This window comes from Calonectris borealis, chromosome Z (assembly GCF_964195595.1).
Source record: "Calonectris borealis chromosome Z, bCalBor7.hap1.2, whole genome shotgun sequence".
Lineage (NCBI taxonomy): Eukaryota > Metazoa > Chordata > Aves > Procellariiformes > Procellariidae > Calonectris > Calonectris borealis.
In genome coordinates, this window is record NC_134352.1 from 18,510,949 (window position 1) to 18,532,708 (window position 21,760).

Below are 21,760 nucleotides of genomic sequence, written 5' to 3' on the forward strand. Positions count from 1 at the left end.
TTCTTCTCACTCTTACCCTTCTGATTCTCTCCCTGTCCCACTGCGGGGCGGGGGGGGGGGGGGGAAGTGAATGAGCAGCTGCATGGTATTTGGCTGCCTGCTGGGTTAAACCACAACACAATCCTAACGCAACACACAGAAAAACCATAGGCTCTGAGGTTAGTGTGGCATGACATTCAGGGTAAGACCTTAGGATAAAGCTCTGTGAAAATGGCAGTTTAATGCCTGGCAGTTCTCAAAAATGCAGATCAGATGTTAAGTGTTACTAGGAAAGGATGAAAGAATTAAACAGGGAACATTACTATGTCACTACATAATGCCCTGGTTTAGTCCCATCTTGCACTCCGAGTGCAAAAAAAGGCTGGAGCAGCCAGGTCAAAAACAAACACGAGGAGTAATTCCTCATGCCAAGGGCCACAGATCTCCCTGCTGACCAATGCTGTGGATACAAGAACTTTACACAGTGTCGTGAATGAGTGGTTTAGAGGCCGCTTAAAGAATCACCGTCAAAGGTATTAGCAGAAAGTGATTTTAATAGAGATTTATAAAAGTGCGACTTAACAGAGTTCAATGGCAAGTTTCACTCTACCACTTATTACATGGATGAAGTATACAAAGGAAAATCATGTTATAATTGAGCTAGAATGATTTGTACAGAGACCAAGGACGAAAAGGGTAACGGAAACCCTCCTGTTGAGTCACAAGGTTCAGAGAAAACCCGGCTGGATCTACCCCTAGTCTCAGACTTGGTCAACGAAAAGGGTAAGGAGATCCTCCCGTTGAGCCATAAGGTTCAGAGTAGACCCCCTTGCTTTCCAAACTCCTTCTCAGAGAGGAGTCTAGGTGCGGCTGGATGTACCTCTAGTCTCAGACTTGGACAAGGGTTTATGTCTAGTACAAAGGGGTAAGGGATATATGTGTTTAGCAGCAGCCTAAGGTTCATTCGCAGTTTTAAGGTGGATCACAAGATTTTAACAGCACCTAATCATTAACTAACTTAACATTTACAAAGTAAGTTAGTAGAGTCTACTACAATCACGACTTCATTACAAATTATGTTTACTATTAGTTCACATACACATTCACAGACAGAAATATATGTATGTAAATGTACAAAAGGTACACGTTAAAAATTCCCCTCGAGTTCTGTGAAGGAATATTCACGTAAAATGTCTCAGCATTTCTCTCAACGGGCAAAGGTTGAGCCTCAAGGAGTGAAGCCCAGGTCCTGTCGTCAGCTTTCGGTGACAGTCCTCCAAATATCACAGACCTAAAAGGTCGCAAGCACTGAGAGGCGTCCCACTCAGAGGAGATGCTGGACACAGCCCTCTGCGGTCTAGGAGAGCACAAAGAGTCTCACTTAGGACCACTGTTTATAGGTTTGCAAGATGACTGGCTTTAGTCAACTGTAAATTTCCATCCTGGCCACAATCAGAGGTGGTAGTTACTAAAATTTTCGAGGTTTCAGTGTTGTTACAATTGAACTATGACTCAGATAAGATGGCACCTGGGCCAGGCAGTGGGAGTACGTTCCCAGCCTCAGCTATGCAGAGTTTCTGTTACAGTCAAGGAGAGCCCAACCATCAGACTCAGTGCACCAAGGCACCATTCCCACCAATCTCGTGGGAATTTCTGAGATCAACGAGCGGCCCAGGAGAAGGGCGGGGGGGAATGCACCACCACAGGTGGGTTCAAAGGACACTGGAAAAATTTGTGAAATAAAAATCCATCAGATATGGAAGCACCGCCACTGAAGGTACAAAGCCACAGCCAACTCAGAAAGTCTCCTGAGCTAAAGGCAGTTGGAGAAAGGAGAGAAGTATCAGCATATGCTTACCCTTTCTGCTTTAGATGTATGTATACACTCATTACTGCATCTGTTCATGGCTAGTGACGGCATGTTGTGCAAATGGACCTTTGATATGCTCTAGTATGGCCATTCTTCTATTCTCAGTCATTCTGAGCAATTTAAAACGAATGTATACAATGCCAATTGCAGTGGCTTGAGACTACCTAACTGTAATTTTTTACTTTTTGTATTTTAGCTCTAAAATTTGTCTGTATGTACTTCTGCATTTCTCTGGGCAAAATCTTACAGCTCCTTTGGGGTAGTATTTTGTACCAGAAGAGATTCAAGGCACTACCACAAATTTCCAAACTAACATGACCATAAAAGTAACCAATTAAATACAGGTTATCATTGTATTTGACAAGTTGGCTTCCAGAGGACTTTTCTGACAGCTGTTTAGTTGACACAACATAGCATCTGTTTTTCTTGCCACAAGACACTACCAACACAGCAAGCTTGTTCACAGTATAAAAAGGCATGATATACAACAGAGGCACCCATAAAGCAATACAATATTTTTAGAAAAAAACTGCCTTTGAACCAACCTAGTATTCCACCACTGGAACTATCGGGAGCAGGGGATGCAGCAACGGGAGAAGACAATGGGATGGGGTCAGAGATACGTCAGAGAAGACGTACAGAAAGAGGTTCAGAAAGGCGGGCGGGGAGACAGAGCCATCTCCCTGCCTCTCAATAAGGCAAGCGCTACCAGTGAGCAACTAAGAGATCACAGCACTATTTCCTAGCATTCAGATTCCCTTGGCACCAGCTCTCAACAGTTCTCCTGCTCCCTTCTTTCCGTTTTCCACTCTACTCTCAGCAATATGGGCTACAATCCTCCTGACCAAAACCCTGATTATGTTTTCCATCATATTCAATCAAAATTTCTCCATCAATTTGAAAACTACTGCTCTCTTGCAATTTTGAAACAATCCTGGGCCTTTGCCCAGAGCAACGGACTTCAGAAAGCCCAAACAAAGAATAAGGCAGTTAACTGACAGAGGCATCAAGTGATACCAGCAGAAAGTAAGTTCAAAAGGTAACACCTATTTGCATCTGTTTCGTGAATAGCTTTGTTGTACATCTTATCACATGATCATGGGAACAAAAAATTCACAGCAGGAAAAAAGGTATCCATCATCAAGAGCTATTAAAGCATGAAGATATGCTTTTTGTTTCAGAAAATCACTATTCTTATCAGCCACGAAATATCACCCTACAGTTGCCCTGTATTTATACTGATCCCTAGATGCGTGTTGTTCACCACTGTTCAACTCTCCGCCACACGAACCTCAGGTCTGACCCATGTGTTCCGAGTATAGTTTACTGGCACAAATCACTATTTAAAAGAACACAGCTGTAAGACCATGCACAAGCAGCTCTCAGATCTTTCAGTCTTCATCGGCATGCTAAGAATGAGTGCATCTTTTACTGTTACTGAACAACAATACAAACAAGTTGTTGAGCCACATATCTCAAAAAAAAATAGACCATATCCAGCTCCTACATCCAACAGAAGAAAATAAAGTTAAGCAAAATAAGTGTTCGGAACAAGAGCACAGACTATATGTGGTTCCATTTTAACATTTACTTTCAGAGTAATCCAATACACTTCAAGAACTGTCCTCTGAACTCTTACTGAAAAAAAAGCGACAAAACATATCTCGAAAAGCAAAATCATCAAAACCATCCTCAATGCAAGCCTTAAAGAAGCTGTTGTGTTAGTGCTGATTTTGAGCTTGGAGTTTTCTGTTGTTGACACCCAGCCACTGGAAACAGGATTTACATTACCAACTCATTTCTTTTTCAGCACCAAACAGCTATCAGTTTGTAATGATTTTCAGTCAAAGCTCAACTGGTCTGGATTTGAACAACTGCAGCGAAACATTTGAAAAGCCTCACTTACAAAGATTGTAAGATGTCATTTTTCCTAGATTTAAGACTAAAATTGGAGAAAAAAGGCAACTCTCCGGAGGTAAGGGATGGAAGCAGTCATTTATTTCATGACAAGCTCAGAGTTCTCATTAAGGATAACATTCCTGCCTTTTGGAAAATTACATCAGCTAGTGTGTTTCTTGAAAAATTAGGCAAATAAGTAAACAGACATATATATATATATTTCTCTCCAGAAAATGTGTACTTATAAAAATATCTAAAATTAGTAAAGAAAAAACCTTCCTTTTCAAGTATTTAGTAGTTTATGTATCATTCCAAACTTCCCTTCTATTTTGTATCATCAAATTTTTCAGAGTGGTTTTGAACACTAAGTAAATAGTAAAACAGATTATTATTATTATTATTATTATTATTATTATTATTATTATTATTATTATTATTATTATTATTAATTGAAGATATAGTTGTTACTAGAGAATTACCACCTAAGGGTGAAGTGGCCTTTATGGAGAAGTTTATAACACTACAGTGACAGGCAAATACAGTAGAAGTATTTTAAATTATTTTGGACATTTCTTTTAGACTTTGACATTACAATAGAAGGTAACAGGTTATCCAACAAAATGATTAGATTCGTTAGTACAGCATCTGTATGAATGCTGTATATTAAGTGTAAGCTGTCCTCAAGGAGTGTTCCTTTACTATTTTCATGCTGAAGGTATACAGACAAAAATCAATACATTTCAGAGATGTGGACAAGGTTCATGCTGCCTTTATTAAAGGCTCTAAGTTGTGCAGTGTTCTCCTGTGACCATTTCCCAAGACAAATAACCTTTTTGCCTGACCAATTAAATCATAAATAGAGAACAAACAAGTAAGTTTTGGGATTTTTTAGCCTGGAATGTTTATGGCAGCTTTACAAGGCTAATCTGAACATATTAAAAACAACAAATATCTTCCAATGCTATAAAAGAGAAAAGATACAAAGAAGAAAAGAACAAAATATCCACCCTCTGTATTCTCCTAATTTATTATATGGAAGCAGACCTTGGCAGGCAGCTTTCCCTGCAAATAACTGAAATTAACAAATCAATAGGAGAACACTCTTTCAACTATTTCAACTGTTTATATTAAAGTTGGCTGTGGTTTCCACTGTAACTAATAGGAATAAATAAATTAAAAAAAAGCATTTAGCTTTGCAGCACTGCAGTCATTACAGAAAGGCCAGGAAAGCCAAAACCTAATGAGCCTGAGATTGTTGACATTTTCATGCATCTTGGCTCTACAGTCTGGCAAAATAGCTGGCACTCTGACAAGCTTGATGCCAGACAATTAGCAGAGCTTTAAATTTGTCGAAAAAGGTGAAGCGGTAATGCCATTTAAAGTGAGCCATTGAGACATTAAGATTAAGAAGTTAAACTGAAGTTTTACATTGCTAGCTTTGTAATTCCCAATCTGTCTCAGAAGTTTAGAGGCTATCACAAGAAAAGACAAACCACAAAAATTCTGTAACCAAAAAAGTCCTGTGGAAAAGCTCAGAATTTCCCAGGGAACAGAAGAACCCACCAATCCAAGAACGAAAAAGGAAAAAAAAATATTCCAACAATACAGAACCAGCATCTTGATTCTTTCATCCATTTGTATATATGCAGAGAACACTCCAGTTCACAGCATAAAGCAAAAACAGAAGTATATTTTTAAAGAGCATATGAAGTTCCTAAATTAATGCTTCTTAAGTTAAATGAGGTCTGTGGATATCATTGGCTGAAGATAATTCTTTTTGCAACACTACAGAATTACATTTGTTTGAATGTTTGCTTCATAGAATAGTTTGGGTAGGAAGGGACCTTTAAAGGTCATCTAGTCCAACCCCCCTCCTGTGGGCAAGGACATCTTCAACTAGATCAGGTTGCTCAGAGCCCCGTCCAACCTGACCTTGAAGGTTTCCAGGGATGGGGCATCTAACACCTCTCTGGGCAACCTGCTCCAGTGTTTCACCACCCTCATTGTAAAAAATGTCTTCCTTTTATCTAGTCTGAATCTACCCTCTTTTAGTTTAAAACCATTCCCCCTTGTTTTGTCGCAATAGGGCCTGCTAAAAAGTTTGTCCCCATTTTTCTTATAAGCCTCCTTTAAGTCCTGAATGGCTGCAATAAGGTCTCCCTGAAGCCTTCTCTTCTCCAGGCTGAATAACCTCAACTCTCTCAGCCTTTCTTCATAGGAGAGGCTTTCCATCCCTCTGATCATTTTCGTGGCCCTCCTCTGGACCCACTCCAACAGGTCCATGTCTTTCTTGTGCTAAGGGCTCCACAGCTGGATGCAGTACTCCAGGTGGGGTCTCACCAGAGCAGAGTAGAGGGGCAGAATCACCTCCCTCGACCTGCTGGCCACGCTTCTTTTGATGCAGCCCAGGATAGAGTTGGCTTTCTGGGCTGCAAGTGCACACTGATGGCTCACATCCAGCTTTTCATCCACCAGTACGCCCAAGTCCTTCTCAGCAGGGCTGCTTGCAAACCCTTCATCCCCCAACCTGTATTGATACCAGGGCTTGCCCTGACCCAGGTGCAGGACCCTGCACTTGGCCTTGTTGAACCTCATGAGGTTCACACAGGCCCACTTCTCGAGCTTGTCCAGGTCCTTCTGGATGGCATCCCATCCCTCAGGCGTGTCAACCGCACCACTCAGCTTGGTAACATCTGCAAACTTGCTGAGGGTGTACTCAATCCCACTGTCTATGTCATTGATGAAGATATTGAACAGTACCGGTCCCAGTGCGGACCCTTGAGGGACACCACTCATCACCAATCTCTATCTGGACATGGGCCGTTGACCACTACCTTCCGGATGCAATCATCCAACCAATTCCTCATCCACTGTACAGTCCACCCATCAAATCCATACCTCTCCAGTTTAGAGAGAAGGATGTCGTGGGGGACTATGTCAAAGGCCTTACATAGGTCTACATGTAAGATGACATCTGTAGCACCTCCCATGTCCACTGATGTAGTCACTCCATCATAGAAGGCCAGGCAAGACTTGCCCTTGGTGAAGCCATGCTGGCTCTCTCGAATCACCTCCCTGTCCTCCATGTGCCTTAACATAGTTTCCAGGAGGATCTGTTCCATGATCTCCCCAGGCACAGAGGTGAGACTGACTGGCCTCTAGTTCCATGGGTCCTCCTTTTTTCCCTTTTTAAAAATGGGGGTAATGTTTCCCCTTTTCCAGTCAGTGGGAACTTCACTGGACTGCCACGACTTCTCAAATACGATGGATAGTGGTTTAACAACTTCATCTGCCAGCTCCTTCAGGACCTGCGGATGGATCTTATTGGGTCCCATGGTCTTGTGCACCTTCAGGTTCCTTAGATGGTCTCAAACCTGATCTTCTCCTACAATGGGCAGCTCTCCATTCTCCCAGTCCCCACCTTTGCCTTCTGCAGCTTGGGTGGTGAGGCTTGAGCACTTGCTGGTGAAGACCAAGGCAAAAAAGTCATTGAGTACCTCAGCCTTCTCCGTATCCCAGGTAACCAGGTCTTCCATTTCATTCTGGAGGGGACCCACATTTTGCCTAGTCTTCCTTTTATCCCCGATGTACCTATAGAACCTTTTCTTGTTGCCCCTAACATCCCTGGCCAGACTGAATTCTATCAGGGTTTTAGCTTTCCTAACCTGATCCCTGGCTCCTCAGACAATTCCTCTGTATTCCTCCCAGGATACCTGTCCTTGCTTCCACCCCCCGTAGGCTTCCTTTTTGTGTTTGGGTGTGTCCAGGAGCTCCTTTTTCATCCATGCAGGCCTCCTGGGGTTTTTGCCCGACTTCCTCTTGGTTGGGATGCATCGCTCCTGAGCTCAGAGGAGGTCATCCTTGAATATTAACCAGCCTTCTTGAGCCCCTCTTCCCTTCAGGGCTTTATCCCATGGCACTCTACCAAGCAGATCCCTGAAAGGGCCAAAGTCTGCTCTCCTGAAGTCCAGGGTAGTAAGCTTGCTGTGCGACCTCCTCAGTGCCCTAAGGATCTTGAACTCCACCATTTCATGGTCACTGCAGCCAAGGCTGCCCTCGAGCTTCACATTCCCCACCAGCCCCTCCTTGTTTGTGAGAACAAGGTCCAGCATAGCACCTCTCCTCATTGGCTCCTCTACCACTTGGAGAAGGAAGTTATCATTGATGCCTTCCAGGAACCTCTTGGATTGCTTACGCCCTGCCGTGTTGTCCCTCCAACAGATATTGGGGTGGTTGAAGTCCCCCATGAGGATCAGGGCCTGTGAACGTGAGGCTGCTCCTATCTGTCTATAAAGGGCCTCATCCACTTGGTCTTCCTGGTCAGGTGGCCTGTAGCAGACCCCCACTGTAATGTCACCTGTCCCTGCCCTCCCCTGACCCATAAGCTCTCAGTCGGCTCTTCATTCACACCCATGTGGAGCTCCATGCATTCCAGCTGGTCATTGACATAGAAGGCGACACCCTCTCCCCATCTCCACTGCCTGTCCTTCCTAAAGAGCCTGTATCCTTCCATTCCAACACTCCAGTCACAGGAGCCATCCCACCACATCTCTGTAATGCTAATAAGATTGTAGCCCTGCAGGCGTGTGCACGTCTCTAACTCCTCTTGTTTATTCCCCATGCTACGTGTGTTTGCATAGAGGCATTTAAGTTGAGCCCCCGATTAAGCTGTCTTACTGGCTGGGGTTCCTTTGTGCTGCTCTTCAGGCACTCTCCTGCTGACCTGTGATCCTTCTCCAAGCTCTGGGCACCTACTGCTGGCCCTGGCATCAAACTGGTAGGAGTAGGATGGATTGAGGTTCCCCTCCCCTGGCAACTTCAGTTTAAAGTCCTCTTTAGGGCTTGGCAAGCTTTCAAACTGAAGAGTTGTGTTTCCCCAAATGCTTGTTACTATTTTAGCTTCTGAAATAATAATTACAAAATGAGAAATTGTGCCGTTGGCTTGTGATAAAGTTCAGTTCAGCTACAGTTTATTTAAGTTGACATGCAGCTTGTTTAAAAGATGGTTAAGAAGTGCCTACATCTGAAAATGCTGCACCAAACCACTTCCAATGAAAGAATACAAAATGCTTATAAAAAAAAGACTGTCAAAGAGACTCTTTTGAAGTTTTCATTTCTAACCTTTCCTTAATTTATGTCTCTCCATCGATTTTAATTGAAGAGACACAGAATCTGAACTTTGCGTAGGCAGGATTTTACAAACTCCAGTTATACAATCTGACCTATTCCCCTTTCTAAAGGCTTATACATGAAAAAGGAGAAAAGGTGTGAGCAGTTACTTGACTAGAATTAAAGTTGTTGCCTATTTACCTGCAACAACATCATGTATTAGGAAGGTCTGTTCCTAACCTGGCCCAAAATATTTCCATTATCTTATTTTCTTGACTAGCACTGAAAATAAAAAGATGAAAACTATGTGAAGGTATGGACTGGGACAGGGCAGAGACCACTAAGCTATAAAACAGTCCAGAGAAGCAAAAATGGTCATAACATAGAAAGTACCTGCTGTGTGGCGTCCCTAGCAAGGGCCACTAAGCCAAAACCCAACCTGGGCTGCTCCTGCCACGCCGTGGGTGCCCTCACCAGGCAGCACCCAGCCGTCCTCCACCACTGCCGGGCTGCACACAGTGGCTGAGGAGCAGGTGCCCACAGCCCCCCGCTGCTGCAGCTGCTCCTCAGCCACTCTGATTTCAGCAGGCTTCAAAATAAAAAATTCCATTCAATATTAAGGTCTATTTAATATTGTGGAATGGCATTTCAGCGAGCATTAGTAGACTCACCAGCAATTAGTATTTTTAGCAGTATTTCACCTTCTGTTTTGGTGAGCAACAAATAATTATGTAAGTCTTAATTGTATATATACACAATTACTCACAAATTTTATTACATTTTTATACAGATTTGCAAGATGAATCAGTCCAGTGCATTGCTAACATCTGTATCTCCACACAAAAGAACATAAATAACTGATAAGTTACAGAAGCATTAGCACAGCCTAAGGGAAGCTTGCTTCTGCCTCCTACTCAGTCTGTTTTCAGCAGAACGATAGGGTTCTTCCAAAGCAGTAAAAGCCACCAGACACAGAACTCAACCCTGATTCTCTGCTGGCACCAAGCTTTCATTGTAATCCAGAAGAGGACCAAAAATATATTACACATGGAGCTTGGACTTCGGTATAGCAGATGACCTCTTCCGACTTGCCAGGACTAGAGGGCAGGGTCCTCTCTTTAGCCTTGGGTCTGGTAGGTTTGCTAGCCCCCTGCATGCCTACCCAAAGAGCCTCCCCGTGGAGGCTCTCAGCAGTTGTGGCTAACCAGCCCTTCTCCCCCTCTCCTTCTCAGTCTGGTACCTTGGCATGAGGGAACACAGGCTCTTTGCACCCTATGTGGAATAAAGGGTCATAGTGAACATCGCACTAGGGGAGGCAGCCTCAAAAGCTGAGGGATGAAGACACTGCTAGCTGGAGCTAGTGACAGTACATTCCAGCTGCATTCATTCAGTGGTTCAAACAGCAACAGAAGCTGTGTAAATGTGGTCTACAAATCTGAACTTAAATCACCTAGAAGCTTCACGCATTGTTGTTTTGTTATTGTTGGTTTCTTGATTAAAAAAGGATAATTACAACTTGTCATTAAGGGTAATGCAATTCTTGCAATTCTTGCAAGAATCTATGCAAGAATAAAAACTTCTAACACTAACTTTCCATGTCACAGTTTATGAAGTTTTTCAGTTTTGCTTTGAAGTTAGTTGAAGCATTCTCTTGTTCCAAAAACACAGACCAAGTATCAACAAAACTGAACTGACTTTTCTATTTCTACTTAAGCAATAGGTCTTTTAATATGTGAAATTGAGGTCTACCTATGCGACTTTACCTTATTTATTATTTTAAAGGCAAAGCCTATTGGCACGTATACTTTATTTGCTAATAGCAAAACAAGTCTGACTCCTAGTTTGAAACAAGAAGATGAGAAAGAGGAGTTAAATTAAAAGCTCAGTTCTGCACCAAATGAAGTCAGAAGTGAATTCTGCCATTGATTTTTAATGAAAGCAGGCTCAGTACTTACACATCTTTCAGCAGTTAAAAGAAGAGCTAAGTTTTTGTATCTCTCAATCCATGCAACAATGCCATATCCTGTCACCTAGAGCTATGAATTTAAGCTTTCTTCCTTTCACAAAAAACAACAACAAAAAGAAATATGCAATGAAATGAAGGTACTTTAATTTGGCAAAACAGATGAATACACAATAGAAAGCCCATTCTAATCTATATTTAGCATTAACATAAAAGTGGATACCTTCTATCAGACAAAACTTCTTTAAAGAGTACATATTCCTGTTAAAAGGAAAATCTACCATCCTCTGCAGTTTAGCTTCAACTGAATGTAAGCAAAAAATACAGTTAACAGAGCTTCATATGATGAATAACCAATGCTAGGAAGATGGTTAAATATTAAATAGAATCTTCAGTTGAAGTATTCTAGTGTACTATTCACTTCTTCTGCCATAGATGGTAGAAGAATGGAGTTGTGTTTATATATTCAGAGAACTTCAGTATAACTCAACATTATAAAACCATATGAAAAAAGGCAGTGTGCAAGCAATTTTCTGTTCAGAAGACTTCCTGATACCTCTTAGCTGTAAGAGTACTATAAATGCTACACTACACTCTAGCGTCCTTTTTCTGAATAGCAAGCACCACTGTCAAACTCACTTTCACTTTGATTTTGATCTAGCATCAATCTTATTAAAAAGCAGTCAACCGGTTTCCTGGTATAATGCAATGAAATAATGTATTTTAAAATAGTATACCTCTTATTAAACAGTGAACAGTTCTAAAACGTGTTGATTTTTACTGAATACAGAGTATTTTATTCATTTAACCAGGCATCAAGTTCATTAAGTTATTCTAAAGCTTTTTGAGGATACTGTAAGATGCCGCTTTTAAAGTGTACAACCAACCAGGCACAAGTGCTTTTAAATGCTGAATATAGCAGTCACCATATCAAACCCCAGAACCATATTGATTTGTACCTAAAGACCACTCAAGGTACTTTGGAGGCAGCATTTCTTAGGAAAAATATCTTACAATAATACTTTCTTTTGAGTAAGAAAGTTATAAGTCTGTTGCATAGATGAACCTTTCTTGTGTAACTTGGAAACACTAGTTTTATAACTAATGTAGTATATTTGGCATGCATGCTCATAAAAGTTAACAGGAACAAGGTTAGACTGCACCTAAATACCTCATTAAGAGACTGACGGGAATGAGATGTACCACAACAGTAAGATTTTGCGCTGAGAAAATTAGCGTTGCCTGGTCTGAGAGGCCATTGGTATTAACTCAGACAGAGCACAACAGTACAAAGCTATAAAAAGACTCATAAAATAATTCAGATTGGAAGGGACCTCAGGAGGTCATTTAGGCCAGCTTCCCACTCAAAGCAGGAAAAATTTCAAAGGCCTTGAGCAACCTCATTTGAGCACTTCCAAGGACAGAGACTCCACAGTCTCACCAGGCAACCAGCTCTGGCATTTAACCACTCTCACAGAGAGTAATTTGGTTTTTCTTAAGTTGAAATACAGCTACGCTCTCACTGAAACAGCCAAGATATGTTGGACCGCTTCTGCCAGCCGGGCACGCTGCTGGCCCCTGCTCAGCCTGCTGCCACCTCACTGCCCTAGTTCTTTGCTGCAGAGTGGTTCCCTCGCCGGCCAGTATGCAGGCTTGCAATGGTGCCAGGGCTTGTTCAGTCCTGGGCACAGGGCTTTGAATTTGCTGAATTTTGTGCGGTTCCTAATGACAAGACAGTTTGTCAACGTCTCTCTGAATAGCAGCTCTATCCTCCTGCAGTACAGCAACTGCTCCCTCCACGTTGGTGCCACCTGCAAGCTTGTTGTGCATGCCTTCCACCCCACCAACCTGGTCACTAGGAACACGTTCACCAGCTTTGCAAACAGCATAAACCCCAGGGAAACCTCTCCTAAGCAGCTGTGTCATAGACTTTGAACTATTAATCACTTGAGCTCAACGCCCAGCCATTTCTTTGTTCATTTTGCAGCCTCATTCATCTACTCTGTATCTTCACAGCTTGTCTACCAGGATATTGTAGAAAATTGTCAACGCCTCCCTAGTATTCTTATCCGCTCAGACGAATGTAACCACCACAATTTCAAAACCTGTTGTCATGGTTAGATACTATTAAATCCATTAGCCAGTCTGGCAAAGAACGTGGGCATGCTGTTCTTCCTTCTGTACCCTACCGCCACTTGTTTTTGTGGTACATGACTTCATTAGTCCTCTGATAGCGCCATTATTAAATTTGTCCCCTGATCTCTCTCCAAACTGCTACACAATCTAGATTTGCAAATATTAACAGAATACAAATCCAAAGCAGTGGCTTATAACAGAATGATATTAAAGGATGATAACCAGCTCAATAGGGTTTGATGGATTATATCCACTGTACTGTTATAAATGTCAAAGATATTACCAAAGTAGTTTTAGAGACTGAAGCTCGAAGATATTTAGGTGTCTAGATCCCTTTGAAACTACTTGATTTTAAAACACATACATATCCGTCAGAATCTCTGCTTCGATTTCATAAGGCATGAAAGGGCTATACATATAAGAAAGCTTGTTGTACTCGATGGGTCTTTTTTTCCATGTACTTGAAGATGACATTCTAAGAGGCACTTAAAATCAACTTAATGCACTGCATTAGCTCCCTGCTTTTTCATACATTATGGTTTTTAAAAGAATTTGGATGTTCATGGAGAATTAAATGCAGGTCTCCAAGAAAAACAGCACATCTGGATTTAATTGCTCATTTCTTTGGTATTTTAATGAAGAAATTCCCTATTAGAGGGTACAATTAACAAGCCCTTCTATTAAAAATAGCAAAACACATTTACCTAATGATTTTACAGGCTTAAAACTCCATTTGATGAAAATTCCAATAAAGAGAGAGAAATTATCAAGTTTCTACATCAAATCCTAATAGACACTGAGGAAAAAATTAAAGGGATTATTCCCAAATTGCATAAGTGTAATACTGAATTCAGAACTATCAGAAAAAACAAGTTCCATACACTATAAAACTGAAGTGGACCATTACTGTTGTCCCATACAAGTAACAAATCATAAGAACCCCCAAATCACCATTTTTGAGCATCCTTCTTTATAAAATACCACACTCTTGATTTACCATTTTCTAGCAGTTAAGAATATAATCCAGTGTTAACAAAACTAGCCACAGTTAGTCACTGTCCCTTCATTACAGTCTGACCTTATCTCTGATTAACTCTTCTGGCAGTGGATTTCTCCAGACTGCTGGCTTCCTTAATAAGCCCACAAACTGTAGGTGCTTTACTCAAGGTAAGGAGCATTTTCTTTCCACTATCTGATGTGAGCATCAAAACACATAATTCCTGAATATTTCACATTCATTCCAATTTGCTCCATTTATTCTCTCCCTAGTGCACAATTCACCTATTTTCAATTTCATTAAACTGGACTTTTGAAATAAACAGAAATGTTGAAGTGCTGGTACTAAACAGAAGTATAGGGAAGAATGCCTATTCCATGACACCATAAAAAATGAAAATATTTTATAACAAACATTGTAAGGTTATATAAGCAGATATTGTCAATTCATAGAAAAAGTGTGCCTTTTAAGGTGCTCTTTCCAAAACCTAAGGAACATGCACACTCGATTTTACTAAAATCGCTAGTCTTTTGGATAACAGTTCATTGACTGCTTAAAAAAACAAACAAACAAACAAACAAATCAATCAAAACAAAACTCAGAAAATTGTATTATCAATTGTTAATACAGAAACAATCAAGAAAAACATGTAGAAAGAAATAAAGATCAACCCCTGTAAGTATTCGGCTACTCATAAGGTAAGAAAAATTCCAGTTAACTTTACAACATAAATCATCTGCTATGTATTACTGTTGTGCCAGAAAACCATAGGATGAGGCCTCCAGGACTCATTTTCTGTTTTCTTTACACAGCGCCCAGCAAGACAAAAATTAAGTACAGCAAGGACACATTCTCCTTTACGTGACTAAATTGATAGAGCTGGACATTCATAAGAAGACAAACTTGAGATTAAACGAAAACCACCTATTACAGACAGTTTGCAGGTTTTCAGTATTGACATAGATGTTTAATAGCTTTAGAAACTGAGGACAAGAATTTAAAAAGAAACTCTTACGAGAAGTTATAGGCACCATTGGTGTAACTCAGAAATGGTACATAGAAAGATGGAGAAAAAAAATAGCTGAGGACTGTGTCTTAGAAGCCAAAGAAGAGCTATGCTTCCAGTAACAACACAGGCAACTACTAGGCTGACATATCCAGGAGTTTGAAGTTGGATTATTTGTTCCAAGCAGAAAGCATTACACACTTGGACAAAAAACATTTCAGCAGATCTTGTGGAGCAAAAGTACAATCCTCACAAAACTATAAAAGAGCCAAGAGAAAACTGAATCCAGTGGTCAGAAGACAGCATTTGACTTAAAAAAATAATGAAGTGACACACAGGTGCATTGCAAGGGATAAAACTGGATGGGAGATCAGATGGTGGAATGAAATACAGTCACTAAAAGGAGGAGAGAAGGCTCCAACAACCACCTTCAACAACTGAAATGGAAGACCAAAAAAAAATATTCATTAATGAAAGGCTGCCAAAAAAATAGAGGTAGAAGAAGTCAGATCACCCTGATAATTCATTCTCGGGGAAGTCAGAAAAAAAAACCCTAAGAAATTCTAGGCATACAGATTCAAGAAGGGAGGGAGGTTTGAGTGGTGCATCTGAAGTGACAGGAGAGCTTGGTTTTGTAAAAATGAAACTCAATCAGGCTGAGGGGAAAACAAAAGAAGAAAAAAAAAAGATGGGGTAACTGAAGAAGAATCTGAGTGAAGTAAGACCACATCAGTCACAGGATGTTCAGACAAGCTCTACAGTACTTTTATGTCATAAACAACTCTGGGATATGTCAGGGCTGGCTCTCCTCAAAAGGAAATACTGTTCTGTTTCATAGCACCACATTCCATGTGAAACTCACCTATGCCAGTCTCGGATGCAAGGCACAGAAATTACAAGAAAAATCACACAATTGGCTGCACTTAAACCAACTCTTATTTGGGTATATGGATAACAGTCTTCAGCTCTCACCTACTTTTGTAACCATCACAGCATGAAAAGTAAAATACTTTTTTTTTTTTAGGCTTTTCCTTTGTGTTATGTTTATAAAAATCAATAGCAATTCTTGTAAAGGAACCATTGATATTTTTAGCATTCCTTATGATTAAATTGGGAAGGCTTGATCAGTGTTGAAACATCTTTGGCTTCTCTTATAATACACTACCATCCCCAAGGCAAAGTTGCACTTGTTGTAATTACAGAAAAGAAGCAGATCAAAGGTAGTAAAGTTGCTTTAATTAACAAGATTATTCTCTGCTGCAGTTCTTGTCTCTGGTTGTGCTCCTACAAGCGTATAGTTATCCATAGTCAAAAGGATGTGTCCAGCCTGACATACCTTTTCTTTTGTTTGTTTATTTTTAATTTTAATGCCAGCAGATCAAAATGGATGTTAACCAAATCAGTCGAGCACAAAATAAGTGGCCTAAAAAGGTCACTACTCATTAATCTGATCATAATATAATAGGAAATGAATAAACGTCTTTGAAATTTAGCCCAGCAGAAAGAAGTAACATTCAAGTCACTAAAATTTTTAATTCATCAACAGTTCCGGCACCACTCATTACTGCTAATACAGGCCAAAGAAACAACAGCATGAGCAACTACTCCGGATACAGTAACTGCTAAAACTACAACAAAAATAAACTCAAACCCACTGACCAATGTTTAGCTTGATATTTATAATTCTAACCAATAGAAGCCACAGAATTTCATGTGTAAATTACAATCATTTAAAGCAACATTAATAAAAGTGTGTTAAGATTATAAGAGACACTGAACTTCAAAACTAATACTTGGTAATTTTTCCACTAACCTTTAGCTTCTCTTCCTAAAATGTGGTACAGATTACATATATCTTAGTTCATCAATTTCAAACAGGTTACAGCTTCATCTGTAGTTGGTAAATTCTACATCTATTTTACTATTAAGTATATAATTTCAAGATTCCCTCCTAACATTCTTTAAAAGTCCTTGAGAATTTTCTACTGCAAATAAATTAAAAACTCAAAGTATGTGTCTACGAAGGAAAAAGGTAATTCTTGAATGGTAGAGACTTTCAGCTTGTGTACTTTTGTTTTCCACACCCCCAGCCCTATTAAAATTTCTTAGCCCCTTCAGAAGAGCTGATGTATCACTGCGTAAGTATCTCTGCTGCTCCAATGGCAGGAAAATACATTACCACTTAATGCTGAAACAAACTTTCACAGTTCGTAAAATAACTTTTTGCAGTTGCAAAAATAAGCATTTACTGTTAAATAATTCTGCACTAGGCTGTAAAACCTTTAAGGACTGTTTTCCCCTTGATGCCCATGTGTTTAAATGCAAAACTCGCAACACTAATTTGTTCTGTGGTTTTGAGGCAGGATTCTCTGCTGGCCAGTAAAGTACAATCAACTCCAAGTCTGGGGGCAGCCAGGCTGATAGCACCCCCTTGCTTAAGAACTTAACTCACCTTCTAGCTTTCTAAGGGCACTGCTTCAGATCTCTCTGAAGCGATTCTCTATACAAACATACAGATATCCAAGCTGGCTATGAATGCATCGATCAAGTATCAAAAAAAATACAATCATGGCAACAGAGCTTTTCTTCATGTCACTCATGTCTGCTACAGGGTTGACAAAGCCCCAAAGCAAGGTCAGACACCTGACTTACACCAAGGTGTCTCTTACCTTCTCAGCTGCCTATACACCTACACTTATGGAAACTGAAATACATTTACATCTCTACCCTTCTGTATTAAATTATATACATATTTGAAATGATTTATATAAAAATCACTAAATGTCAGGAATAAACACTTATTTTACATTCACAGTAAGGAGATTAGAAATCTTTGCAATACTTCTAGATATTTTTTGAAGAAATAAAACTTGTATGTGACAAGGCCTCTAGCTATTTTATCAGGTTCATCTGTGTTGAGACAAGCTTACAAACGTCTCATCAATTCACCAGTTCAGGGAATTCTGTCCCCACGTTTGGACAACATTTTGAAAAACCTATGCATGCAATTACTAGGCCAACACAAGGGTACAACAGAATTGCAAATGTACCATGTTTTTTGAAAAGTAACAAGTGAAAGAAGTTACAAGAAACAAAATTCAGTTCCACAGGCCAAAAATCCATGAAGAGATAAATAATTTCTGATTCCTTCAGCTACACTGCAACACAGAACAATTTACCCACTTCACTATTAACAGCAGCAGCTGAAGACAACTCTCTTAAAAAATCTAATTCCTCTCCCCAGTCCCCAGCAGTTTCCCTGCTAGGCACGCCCCTGTTCCCCAGCCTCAAACTGGAGTTGTGTCACTGACAAAGTCCTTCCACACAAACACAAAGGCAGACCCAAGATTTAATTTCTTCAACATAATCACTCTTCACACAAGCTCTGTTAGACATATCTGCAAATACTGAATACTGCCTACCAAAATATCTTCCTCAGCTGGTGCTGCAAACGCTCCTGAGATACTTGGATGTAAACTACAATACGTAGCATCTTCATAATGCAACCTTTGACTGCCACTAAGAACTGGAAAGCCAGTTTCATGTTTACAAAAGATTACTATTTCTAGAGGGTTTTGCCTCATCTCAGAATTAAATTTTATGACCAGCTACCTGTGCTCTTCTGGCAGATTTCTACTCTGCCATTGTCTCATTACTATTCTATAACTTTGCCAAGACCAACTCCTCTGCTGAAAGCACTACTTCTTTCTGCCAGCTTTTGGTCAAATGGCCAGGAAGGACAGTATTAATATAACCTCATCATCATTACATTATTATGTTCTGTATCTCACAAGAAAGATATATATAATTAATTTTATTTTGAATGGGGATGCTTTTGATTTATTAGTAGTATTAGTAGTATTATCTCAGTGCTCTTTCACAGCAGTTTAAACTTACCCAAGTCAAGCTTCCATAATTCCACCTTCTACTTCTAACCCCACCCACAGCAGGCAGAAAGCTGGTAAAAGCCTGTTCAGCAGAAAACTCACTCATCAAAACAGCTCATCGGTTTGTTCAGCTTGGAGAAGAGAAGGCTGAGGGGTGATCCCATTGCAGTCTACACCTTCCTCAGGGGGAGCAGTGGAGAGGGAGGTGCTGATCTCCTCTCTGGTGACCAGTGATAGGACACGAGGAAATGGAATCAGGCTGCATCAAGGGAAGTTCAGATTGGACATTAGGAAAAGGTTCTTCACTAAGAAGGCGGTCGGTCACTGGAACAGGCTCCCCAGGGAAGTGGTCATGGCACCAAGCCTGTCAGAGTTCAAGGAGCGACGCTCTTAGTCACATGGTTTAGTTTTAGGCAGTCCTGCGAGGAGCAGGGAGTTGGACTCGATGATCCTTATGGGTCCCTTCCAACTTGAGATATTCTACAATTAATCTACATTGGATTAGAATATTGCTCACAGCAGTCGTGGTCACAGGGCACAGTTCTCAGGCACCATTGGAGTAACCATCCCTTTGCTATTAGATTCTAAGACCCAGATGAAGCTTCAGAAGGAGGAGATACTTCTGCAAGTCTCAGGCTGCAGGGAGTGCTTGGGGCCTATCACTAGGGCACGTGGTCTTCTAGCCTGCAGGAGGCATGCAGTTGTCCACTAGGTGTGCTGCAAAGTGAAAGAGCTGTGGGAGGAGGCCACCCTGCACAGCATCAAAGAGCGTAAGAAAGAGATCAGCTGGAACTCCTTTGAGATGCTGAACCTTCAGCTGCAGCCGAGGGGCATAAAGAACCTGTGCCCATGAAGCTGGTAAGATAGAACTCCTATTATTGAAGGCTGGAGGGTAGGAGGCTGGAAGGCTTCTGCCCTACCCAATGACTTGCAGTTACATGATAGGTTCACTGTCTTCATAGCTGATGAGAAGCCGGGAGTGCTGTCCAATGGAGCATCTCTGATGGCTTGGCATGACCCACTCAGGACCACTAGAAGGAAGCAGGAAGTGATAGTGGTAGAAGACTCCCTGCTGCAGGGGATGGAGGTCTCCCATGATCTGTCTTCTAGGGAAATTTGCTGCTTGCTGGGGATTCACATTTGGGATATTGTGCAAAAGCGACCAAGGCTGATCTGGCCCTTTGACTACTACCCTCTGCTGCTCTTCCATGTAGGCAGCAATGACACTATTGGGGTGACCTGAGAAGTATCAAGCATGACTACAGAGCTCTGGGGGTGGCATTCTAGGGAACAGGTGGTGTTCTTGTCACTCCTGCTGCTGAGGAGGAAGGGTGTCAGAAGGACTCGATGGACCCAGCAGGTTAACAGCTGGTTGTGCAGCTGGTGTCAGCAGCAGGGTTTTTGTTTCTATAACCATGGCATCCTCTTTGAGGGTCAACAGCTACTTGAAAGAAATGGGATGCATTTACTAAATGGGGTAAAATTGCCAACAGGCTGGCCAAACTATTGTTAGGGAGAGCTTTAAACTAGAAATTATGGGGAGGGGAGTGATTCCTCAACAAACAAGTAAGGAAGTTGGGTAGGCAAGCCTCACAGTGATGGGAACAGAAGGGACATAGCAACCAAAAAAACAGAGGTAAAGTCAGGACAGGCATGTGAAGACGGAGGTGCCTGAAGAACAGCTTAATGGGGAAGGCTCTTAAGCCTGTACTGGGGAATCAGCACGCTTGGGTGCCTCTCTGAAATGCTTCTAGACTCAGGATGGGAACAAACATCACCAGTGCGGAGCAGAGAGGAAGGATCATCTCCCTCGACCTGCTGGCAGTGCTGGCAGGAGAAGAGAATCTGCGTGCAGTTACAGGGCCACAACCTCATTGGGATCACGGAGACATGGTGGGATAGCTTACGTGACTGGCATGCTGTGACGGAGGAATATGGGCTTTTTAGGAAGGACAGCCTGGGAAGGCAAGGAGAGCAAGTTGCCCTTTATATGAGACACCAGCTAAAATGCCTGGAGCCCTGGGACAGGTCAGGAGTCAGTTGAGAGCCTATGGATCAAGATTAGCAGGCAGACCAACACAGGTGTTTTGTAGTGGATATCTGCTCTAGACCTCCTGATCAGGTAGAAGTAGATGAGGCTTTCCTCTAACAACTGTAAGAAGCCTTATGTTCACAGGCCTTGGTCCTTATGGGCAGCTTTAACATCCTGGTATCTGCTGGAAGAACAGCAGAGCAGAGCTCAAGCAATCTAGGAGATTTGAGTACCTTGATGACAAATTCCTGGCACAAGGTGATTAAGGAACCCACAAGGAAAGTTGCTCTGCTGATTGTGATACTTATGAACACGGGAGAGGCAGCCTTGGCATGACCATGCGATGGTGGAGTTCAGGATCCTAAAAAGAAAATGCAGAGCAAAAAGTAAGACCATTGCCTTGCATTTCTTGCATTCAACCTCTTCGGGGATCTGCTTGGAAGAATCCCAAGGGATGTGGCCATGAAGAAAAAAGCAGTGCAGGAGAGTTGGCTAATATTCAAGGATCACCTCCTCCAAACTCAGGGAAGGTCCATCCCAACAAGCAGGAAATCAGCAGAGATGGCAGGAAGCCTGCATGGATGAGCCAGGAGCTCCTGACTGAACTCAGACTTAAAAAAAAGAAATGTACAAGAGATGGAAGCAGGGACAGGTGACCCAGGAGGAAAACAGAGCTGCTGTCCGAGCATGTAGGGATGGCTAAGGCTGACCTGGAGTTTAATCTGGTAAGGGATGTGAAGGGCAACAAGAAAGGATTCTACAAGTACATAAACAGCAAAAAAGGTGGCTAGGGAAAACATAAGCCCGCTGCTGAATGGGGCAGGGGAACTGGTGACACAGGACAGGGGAAAGGCTGAAGTGCTCAATGCCTTCTTTGCCTCT

At 41.5% G+C, this 21,760-nt stretch overlaps 1 protein-coding gene across 8 annotated transcripts in view; it reads right to left on the reverse strand.

Moving 5' to 3' along the window:
* The window catches only part of DTWD2 (DTW motif tRNA-uridine aminocarboxypropyltransferase 2), a 104,403-nt gene that overhangs the window by 75,086 nt on the left and 7,557 nt on the right, over positions 1-21,760 (reverse strand). For 5 of the 8 annotated variants that reach the window (XM_075136198.1, XM_075136195.1, XM_075136196.1 and 2 more), the window contains 2 exons: positions 21,112-21,239; positions 18,949-19,877 (listed from right to left, as the gene is read on the reverse strand). The exons of 1 other annotated variant lie outside the window; for it this stretch is intronic. In XM_075136198.1, coding sequence (XP_074992299.1) covers positions 18,949-19,010 — 62 coding nt within the window. In that variant the 5' untranslated portion in view covers positions 19,011-19,877; positions 21,112-21,239. 2 more of the 8 variants (XM_075136192.1, XM_075136199.1) reach the window with 2 other exon arrangements.